General features: G+C 38.4%; 2 protein-coding genes across 2 annotated transcripts; both read left to right on the forward strand.

The window, feature by feature from the left end:
- The first annotated feature begins 518 nt into the window (after positions 1-518).
- On the forward strand, positions 519-7311 carry LOC114165375 (protein NRT1/ PTR FAMILY 2.13-like). Its single transcript, XM_028050019.1, has 4 exons — positions 519-693; positions 3930-4147; positions 5851-6401; positions 6474-7311. The coding sequence occupies exons 1-4, from the start codon at positions 519-521 to the stop codon at positions 7309-7311; spliced, it is 1782 nt and encodes a 593-aa protein (XP_027905820.1).
- A 2268-nt stretch (positions 7312-9579) lies between these two features.
- Positions 9580-10119, forward strand: LOC114165377. Its single transcript, XM_028050020.1, has one exon. The coding sequence runs from the start codon at positions 9580-9582 to the stop codon at positions 10117-10119; it is 540 nt and encodes a 179-aa protein (XP_027905821.1).
- The last annotated feature ends 388 nt before the right edge of the window (positions 10120-10507 follow it).

Genomic DNA, 10507 nt, shown 5'->3' on the forward strand with positions numbered 1-10507 from the left:
CAGCATACTCGGTGACAGTCTTCCCTCCCTGGGTCAACTGGAGGAACTCCACCTCCTTGGCGTATCGGATGCTGCCTGGGAAGTACTCGGATAGAAATCTCTCCCTGAAAGTTTCCCATGTCACCGGCTCATCCCTCTCCTCCAGGATGGATCTGGTGCTGCTCCACCAATGCTCCGCCTCTCCCGTGAGCATGTAAACTGAGAACGCCAACCTGTCCTCCACAGGGCACATCTTGGCGTCGTAGATGCGCTCCAGGTCCTTCAGCCATTGGTCTGCGGCGTCAGGACTGGCCTTCCCATCAAACTTCGCCGGGTGGTGTTTCAGAAAGTCCTCCAAACTCCACTCCCTGACCGCAGGTCGTGGCTCAGGACCAACCACCGGTGTCGTCGTCCTGCTCTCCTCCATCTGGCGGAGGGCCTCCATATGCTGTCTATGAGCATCCTCAGCAGCTATCCTCGCAGCCTCCATCTGCTGCATCACTGCCTGTTGCTGCTCAAGCGACGCCGCCTGTCGCTGCATGGATGCCTCATGCTGCTGCATCATCACAGCACTCTGCTGCGTCATCGCTGCTACCATCGCCTCCATAGCTCTGGCGATATCTGATGTGTCCCCCTGGGATGATTGCGAAGTCCTACGAGGAGGTGCCATAGTCCGCTGGCACATAGAAAATCACTTGGTTAGACTCGACAAAGGCAAGAATTTAACTAAGAACACTCAGAAGACACAGAGAAAGCTAAGCGGACATCCAAGTCCACAGACCTAAGGAATGACCGCTCTGATACCATAAATGTAACGTCCCATTTAATTATTAATCGAAATTAAAGGAAACGTCACGCGATATTAGTACAGCAGAAAAGTCTTGGGGTCCTTAACATAACCCCTACAAAACTAAGCACACCACGATGCCAACAAAAGAAGGATAATTAAGTACGAATACAACGTCGAAGGTAGCGTAGAAATACGGAGGGAAATACATGGGCCGTGGCCCTAAATAAACCACCAGAAAAGACGTTCAAAGGACTAGCCCAGATGGCTAAGCTGCCGGCTCACTGCTCCCTTGCTGACCACGAGGACCTCGCCTATCTGCTCCCATCAACCAAGTTGATGATCATCGCAAGGAAAAACGGCCACATACAACACAGACATACAACAATACGGGTAAGCTAGAGCCAAACAACATAAAACATGCAGTCAAACATAATTTTCATCATCTCATCCACATAGCAACCAACATGTTATGACTCTTCATCCAATACACTACGACTCGACTCGACTCATCCGGATACGTATAACTTGGTCGGATTCAGCGGATGCTTGCACTTGTGTGGATACCCCTGCTCGATCCTGAGCTGCTCGATCCTGAGCCATGTATTACCAGTGTTACAATGAAACAAATCTCTCCCACCACAAGGTTAGCCCTTAGTGAGTTTCAGGCCTCCTGCTACTCCCACCACAAAAGTCAGTCCGCTCTAAGTGAGACTAACTGACTCTTCGGAGCGTCAGGATGCAACCTTACCTTGAATCCTTACCTAGTTATACAGATGGGGCACCACCATGGACACCCACTAACAGGGCCATGGAATTACGTCCCGACCACTGAAGCGCGACCCCGGAGGTCTCACCTAGAGACCCCAAGGAATTACACGCTGACACGGACCAACGTTCGTAAATCAACAATAAGAGAATATTAAATTATATTTTTCCAATTCCATGTCAACCCTTGAAGTTTAATCCTCATATCAATCACGTCTCAAATCCATACCTCTGATCATCACCACCCCGATGAGTCTGGGGCCTAGTCTCATATTCATACCATGTTCCTTTAGTTCTAAACCGTATACTCATTTCACATGCTAAGTCCCCACCACACTCATCATTCATCATTTATGAATCATGTCACACATATATAGCAACCCATTAGGCATATATTCATACATCAGTACATGCATCTTATCATAGCAGTCATACCCAAACAAATCCAAGCACAAGAGGACAAAAACGCAATCCAACCCACTCTGTCTCGCCCAAACCCCTCGCTCAGGCTGAAGGGTCTCGCTCAGGCGAGACAGGCTCGCTCAGGCGAGCCCCCCCTTCGCCTAGGCGAGGATTCGAAGAAAACAAGGGCCTGGGCAACGCGGGATCTCGCTTAAGCGAGATCCCTCTCGCTTGGGCGAGTTGCCTGCTCGCTCAAAAATTGAGCGAGCCGCCCGGGCGACGTTTCGCGCAAAAAACTTAGGCAAGCTCCCTGTTTCATCTCGCCTAGGCGAGATGGACTCGCTTGGGCGAGATTAACAGGTCTCGCCACTGTTCTTCACTGTACGGCCATGATTTCCGGCCAAACATCACATGCAATACACTTTCACGCATTAAAACGAAATATTGCACCATAAAATCAATAGCTAACTCATACACGGTTCAGAATATTGACTCGAAACTAAAACCCTAACTTCCCGTACCTGGGCAAGTTAGCTGAGAACCTCGACACCCAAACTGTGGAGGACGAACGACTTCTAGGCGCGAACTCGAAAGCGGAGTATGAACTGGTCTGAGCTAGCTCGAGAGGGACCTCAAGCAAGCCTTAGCGGAGCGTTCCGTGAGGAGGATGACGGCTGCAGATCCAAGCAAGGACAATGTGCCTCTGAAAAGTAGGGTACCCTAGGATTTTAGGGCAGACTCAAAGCTTATATAGGCTGGGCCAACCATCAGGTCCACTTAGGGGCAGCCCACTAAACTTTTATGGCTGGAAAAAAGAAATGGGGCCTTACAACGACAGCGTTATCAATCCCACATGAAGTTTGACTTGAACCAACTCGTGTCAATCTTTGGTCCGAAATGCTCAACCATAAGCTATGTGCTACTATGCATTTCGTAATGAAGGAGTTTTAAGTTAATAAGTAGTTAACTGAACTATAATTTTAGAAGTTCAATTTTTAAAATTGAACCATAAAATGATTTAGTTCTATTTTTATTGTAAATAATAAAGTATTTTTAATATAATATGGTATAGTTATTTTATAGTTAAGTTCTGTTTAGTTAATTTTGTTCGTCCCTAATCATCACAATGTTCATTCAACAAATGGAAAATAAATAACGGTATCAAGTCAACATTACATTCAATGTCTGGAAATTTATAACTGCAAGAAAAGTCATTTAATTAAAGCAGAAATAAATTGTTTTAAGAATAGTTTTAAGAAAGTTATTTATTATTTTCTTAATTTTCCTTTTTTAATATAGCAAAGTTAAGTTGTCTGTTAAAATTAATAAATTTTAAACTAGAAATAACTTTTCTAAAATTCTTTTGAAAGTGAATTAACCCATCCCCTTTAATTATGTGATTGTGGACTTTAACATGCTTCTCTCCCTATCATTTCAAAACTAATATTTTTCTTACAAAATTGACAAAAGTTACTAAATAAAATAAATGTTTACTTTTTTATAGAAATTAAAAGATAAAATAATAAATTTTTTGAATTTTTTTTACCAAAAATAATTATTTGTCAAAGTTTATCAAACAAAATTGTTGTCAAACTATCATTTTCCAATTTATTAATCACCTAAACAATTATTTCAAAACAAAATTTTGATTGGTTGCATCTCTAAAGAATTCAAATTCTTTCAAAAATAATCTTTGACTGTCGATGATTAGAAAAGGTGATACACAGAAATCACACCTTAAGTACAAATTAATGAAGATGGAGAATAAGATTAATGAGTGAAGATTGTGGTCAAGTTGCTTGAGGAAGTGGAAATCAAGTATAAAATCACTTACAGAAGACGTTCATCCTCAAATTCAATAGCTATGGAAAACAAGCCAGGATGGAGGGCCATTTCATACATCTTAGGTCTCTATCAATACAAAAGATGTTCATGCATACCATTAAAATGTGACATTTGAGCTAACTAAGCTTTTGTATGGTGTGGTTTGCAGGAAATCAAATAGTTCTGAAGATTGCAACATTAGGTATGATAGGAAATTTCATGGTGTATTTGTTGCAGTTCTTCAACTTGGGTCAGGTTGCTGCAGCAAATGTTCTTGCCACATTGTTAGGAACTAGCAATTTAACAGCTGTTATTGGTGCCTGTGTTGCTGATGCTTATCTAGGGAAATTCAAAGTCATTGCTATTTCATCATTTGGAACACTTGTGGTATATCCTCTCCTATATTATATATCGTGAAACACCTACCACATAATAACCTGATGTCTATTTAATTTGGAACTCTTCATTTTATGATTCAATTTAGTCTAGGTTTAGGGAATTACTATCAGTGATTTCGTTCCATCAGCTTACAAATTCATAAATTTGACTATCCATAGTTTAAATTTATCAGTTAGAAGTTTTCCTTTTCTCCAAGGAAAATTTTTCTTCTTTATTTCTTAAATGCATAAAAGATGTTTCAGAGGTAATGGCACAACAACTTCAATGGATCACGAACATATGCTTAGTTAGGTGTAAACTCTTGTTGATCCAAATTTAAATGAGAAATTTTCTGTTGACATAGTTAAAAGACACACACACGAGTAATTAACAGACACAATGTAAACTTCATTTCAATAGTTATTCATTTATACAATAAATTTTATGGTGTATTTAGATGAGATAATTTAAGGAACTAATTAATTTATTTGTAGATTTTAAATTTTTTTGAAGGAAAATGACATGTTTGAACGAGAAAATTAGAAGAAAATTGAAATTGAGGAATTTTAGAAAACAAAAATAGTAGAATTTGAAATGCCCTCAATAAAGAAGAAAATTGAAAATTTTCAAGTTGTGGAATTGCTCATTGGTTAGAACAAAAAAAGTCCAAAGGTCCAAAAGGTCGACTCATATTAACCTTCAAGTTGAGTCAAAGGTTGAGCCGAGTCGGATCAAGCAAAATTCCAACACAAATTTGTTTGGGCCGAAGATCGAGACTAATCATCCCAAATAGAAGGTCGACATGAGTTGGCAAGGGCTAAGATTGTGTCCGCTGAAGGTCTGGCTACGTCGACCTAGGCCCTAAGTAAACCTAGGTCAACCATGGTCGAGGATGAGCAAAGTCAGCCCTAGTCGAAAGTCAAGCCGAGTGTGCCCGAGCCGAATGTCAAGCCGAGTCGAGGGTGGAACCGAGTCAGCCCGAACTGAAAGTTGAGTCAAGTAGGCATAGGCCAAAGGTCGAGTTGGCGAGAGTCTTAAGTGTAGCTGAGTCGGCTGGCACCCGAGATCGAGTTGTGTGGGCCCGGGCCGAAAGTTGAGTCAAGTCTGCATAGACCGAAGATTTAAACCAATTTACCATAGTTGAAAGTTGAGTCAAGTAATCTCGAGCCAAATTGATTTGAATCGATCGAGGTTGAATCAATTCAAATCAGTCGTGGTTGAATCAGTTCTAATCGACCGAGGTTGAACCAATTGAGGTCGATTCAACTCAAGTCGACATGAACCAAAAGTCGAGATGAGTAGTCCAGAATTGAAAGTCGAGCTAAGTTAAATTAGATTCAAAGGTAGAGCTGAGTTTATCTTAAAATAAAAATTAAATTGTTTTATCGAAACACTAAAATTAAAATTTAAGATATTTCAATTTCTTAGAATTGTTGATATCTCCCATCCAAACACAAGGTTAAGGTTTCTTCAAAATTGATTTTAATCTTTCTATTTGATAAACAATGATTTTAGTCGTTTATTCTTTAAATGTAGTAAATTTTCTCTCTAATTATAAAATTTATCTTTGACCAAGAATTCAAACAAATTTCAAACATACTAAACCTAGTTCTAATCACATGTTAACTGACATAAAGCACACTTTTATGGTTGTTAATATATTTTCTGTTATCTTTTATGATTCTATGTGTGGCTTTGTTGGTGTTTGTTAGGGAATGGTGATACTAACACTAACAGCCCTGCCACAACTTCATCCTCCAAGTTGCACTTTAACGGAGCATTGTGTTCCTCCAACGAGTTTTCAACTTGGGTTCTTGGTTTTAGGCTATGGTTTGTTGGCTCTAGGAACAGGGGCAATTGGACCATGCACGATTTCCTTTGCGATTGATCAGTTTGACACAACTTGCTCTGAAGGAAGGAAAGGAGTGAACAGTTTCTTTATTTGGTACTTCACTTCACTGACAACTGTTATGCTAATCAGTCTGACAGTAGTAGTTTACCTCCAGAACAAAAGTTGGATATTGAGCTTTGGAATGTTAAGTTTTCTCATGTCATTTTCAATTATCATATTTTTTGTTGGAGCTAGCGTTTATGTTTATATTCCACCAAAGGGGAGCATATTTTCTAGTATTGCTCAGGTGTTTGTTGTAGCTTATAAGAAGCGTCACCTCAAAATTCCAAAAATAGAAGATGAGGGTCTTTACTATGATCCCCCGGTGGATGCAGAAACACTACTGAAGATGCCCTTAACCAAACAACTCAAGTAATGTGTTACTCCTCAGCTAATTAGAATATTGTTTCTTGGTACTGAAGAAGCTGTTTGATTTTTGAACAGGTGTTTAAACAAAGCTGCCTTGATAAAAGACAATGAACTTAACGTAGGAGGTACTGTAAAAAATCCATGGAGGGTTTGCAGCATTCAGCAAGTGGAAGAAGTAAAATGTTTGATAAAAATGCTTCCAATTTGGGCTTCTGGTATTCTTTGCTTGATTCCCGTGGTACAACAAGGCACCTTTCCTGTATCGCAGGCCTTGAAAATGGACCGTCACCTTGGAGCAAACTTCAAGCTTCCACCTGCAACCTTCAACGTAGTGTCCCTAATCACCATTATCATATTCCTCCCATGCTTTGACCTCTTTCTACAACCAATATTAGCGAAAGTGACAAAAAACGAGGAAGGTCTCACGAGCCTTCAGAAGATAGTGATCGGTGGTGTATGCTCGGTTCTCACAATGCTGTGTGCTGGCTTGGTGGAGTGGCGAAGAAGGGGTGTGGCAATCGCACATGGTGCAGCTGATGGGGTGGCCCCCATGAGTGCAATGTGGCTGGCACCACAATTTGTCTTCTTGGGATTGTGTGAGATACTTACCGTTGTTGGACACACTCAGTTCTACAACACCGAGTCACCAGAAAATATGAAAAGCATAGGAAATTCATTGCAGTGTCTTGTGATGGCATTTTCAATTTATGTTGGCACGTTGATTGTGAATGTGGTGAACCAAGTAACTCAAAAGCGTGGTGGAATTGATTGGCTCAACGATGACATCAACATTGGCAGATTGGACTACTATTACTTTCTCCTAGCAGGTCTTGCTGCTATAAATCTTGTCTACATCTTTTACTGTGTTAAATACTACCATTACAAGGTGGTCATTGACAATAACACAATTTGAATAGTGTTGAGAATAACACTCTCAAATTGAATAATGACGAGAATATCACTCTCAAGACAGTACAATCTAAACTCACAAACCAAACTTTACGGTTGTGAAAGATATTGTGATAGCTAAGCTCTTATCTCAATGTTTTCTCGATTTGATAGCATATGCTCAATATTTTCTTTCTTTATATTTTCTCTTTCTTTTTGTTGTTACTTTTTTCTTCAACGAATTAATGCTAAATAGAGTTGTTGAAAAATTCTAGAGATCATCTAATAAATTTTGTTCCTAAACATTTATAGTGTGATGAATGCAAATTTATGTACTCATCTAGCCTTTAAACTTAGCTTTCTAATTGGTTTTTTTCCTAAAAGATTGTTTAAATTATGATTTGTTATAATTAGACTTATTGAACATGAGTTTAAAAACTATGTAAAACAAAATTTAAAGAAACTATTTTAAAATCTCATTTTTTTAATCTTTTTTTTTCTAAATTATTATTATTTAAGAAAAAAAAATTTAACCCTTTGTATTTAATACTTTACTTTTTTACAATCTTAGAAACATTTTTTATTTATCCAGACGAAATTAGGTGTTGACAAGCACACCTCTTTATATAGGTTTTACAAGATAATATGAAAATTCGATATTTTCAAATGATCAGAGTAAAAGATAAGTAAAGATAGAACACAAATTTCATTCAGATGCTAAAAAGAAACAAACATAAGAAACAGAAACAATAAATCAATTAGCCTAAGTAGATACGGTACCAAATCCATGAAGATGGTCATGATCCCTGAAAACTTTTTTTTAGAGAAGGATTTGACCATTTCCAAAGGGAGGATCTCAAACTAAAAGAAATCAATGATCATTCCATCTAATAGAGCCTTGATGCAAAGAAAATCGATTATCATTGCCTTGCAAACGACCTCAATGTAAACATAAGAAAATCAATGACTATTCCATTAGAAAGAGCCTTGATGTAAAGAAATCAATGACCATTGTCTCACAGAGGGCCCCAATATAGACATAAGGAAATAAATGATCATTCCATCGAAGAGGGTCTTAATGTAAAGAAATCAATGACCATTGCGTCATAGAAGGCCTTAATGCAAACATAAGGAAATTAATGACCATTCCATCAGAGAGGGCCTTGATGTGAGGAAATCGATGACCATTACCTCGTAGAGGGCCTCGGTGTGACATAAGAATTGCATTATGGTCCAAATGGAGAAGGACTAATGAACCACTTTGTTGCAATTTCTTTTAAGTTATTAGTTTGTTTACAAAATGGCCCAATATTTTGTAAAATTGGCTGTCCAAATTATTTTTTGGGTTGATCAATTAGTGGGCTCTAGTTTGACTTTATTCCAAGTTGTAATAATGGCCCAATTGGCTACTTAGTTATTAGCCTTTAGGAGACCAAGAGGATGCATAGCTGAATGTTTTTGGATGACTTTTGGGATGTCACAATTTCTGTTACAATCAGTCATTAAGTAGTGGAATCATTAATAGCTTAAGTGGGATGTAATTGCAAGTTATGGGTCTTTTTGTAATTCTGATGGTTAAAGCTTCTATATAAGATGAACAATTTTTATCAATGAAATCAAGTTGAGTTTTATTTAGAAAATTAGAGTATATCTCTTTTATTTTAGTGAGAGCGGTTCTCCTAAGTTCTTGAGTGATTCAAGAACCTTTGGCCGTATCAAAGGACTTTCCCCTCCTTTGTGTATTGCCTCACTTGGAAAGAGTGATTCTTTCCTTCCACCTTTCATATTCACATATTCTTCTTTCATTTGAAATCATAAACTCACTTATGTCCAAGCTTATCACGTGGTCATAACTCTCGTTGTACTCGCCCATTTGTTAAGCCTAAATTATAGTTCAGAACATGAACTTTCACTTCGTTGTGGAATCACGTCAATTGGAGTTCTACAGCTCGAGATATCGACATTTGTAGGAAGTCAAGTCAAGGCCGAGGATGCTAGGAAGTCAAGTCAAGGCCGAGGATGCATCCTTAAAGGAGAATATTTTTCAAATATTTTTCATACAAGATGTTTAATTAATGGTAATGTATGCTTGGTAATCATTGATGGAGAAAGTTGTACCAATGTGGTGAGTTCAAGATTAGCGTCAAAGATGAACATGGACACTAAACCACATCTTAGGCCATACAAACTTCAATGGCTTAGTGAAGGAGAAGAAGTTCAAGTGAAACAGTAAGCTGAAGTCTCTTTCTCCATTGGGAAATATCAAGATAAAATCTTATGTGATGTGGTTACCATGGAGGCCAGCCATATTCTTTTGGGAAGGTCGTGGCAATATGACATCAAAGCCATTCATGATGGTTTCACTAACAAAATTTCTTTCATGTATCAGGATAAAAGGGTGGTTCTCAAACCCTTGTCTCCTAAAGAGCTGTGTGAGGATCGAATAAAAATGAGAGAAAAGTTAACAAATGAGAGAAAAAGTAAAACACTTGATAACAAAAAGAATAGTGAAACACTTGAGAGAAAAATGAGAGAAAATGAAACACTTGAGGGTAAACAACTTTATCTAGCAAGAGAAATGGAGGTAAGCAGGGTGCTTTGCACAAGGCAACCCCTCTACTTATCGTTTTTCCAAAGTCAGATTTTAAATGCTAACCAAATTGGCAAATTTGAATTGCCCTCTAGCATTGAGTCTTTTTTGCAAGATTATAAAGATGTGTTTCCAGCAAATGTCCCCGATGGTTTGCCACCTTTAAGAGGAATTGAGCATCACATTGATCTCATTCTGGTAGCTTTTTTGCCCAATGGGCCAACTTATAGGAGCAACCCATAAGAGACCAAAGAGATTGAAAAGCAAGTGACTAAACTCATGAGTAAAGGTTAGGTGAGAGATAGCATGAGTCCATGTGTTGTACCTGTGATTCTGGTGCCCAAAAAGAATGGCTCATGGAGGATATGTTTTGATTGTAGAGCCATAAAAAACATCATTGTCAAGCATAGGCATCCAACTTCCAGGTTAGATGAACTTTATGATACATGTGTGTTTTTTAAAATTCATCTTAAAAAGTGGCTATAATTAGATTAGGATTAAAGAAGGTGATGAATGGAAAACTATCTTTAAAACTAAATACAGACTAAATACGAATTGTATGAGTGTGATGCATCAAATGTGGTTATTGGGGCTGTTTTGCTGCAAGATGAACATCTAATTGCTTATTTTA

The sequence above is a fragment of the Vigna unguiculata genome, chromosome 10 (genome assembly GCF_004118075.2).
Source record: "Vigna unguiculata cultivar IT97K-499-35 chromosome 10, ASM411807v1, whole genome shotgun sequence".
In the NCBI taxonomy this organism is placed as follows: Eukaryota; Viridiplantae; Streptophyta; class Magnoliopsida; order Fabales; family Fabaceae; genus Vigna; species Vigna unguiculata.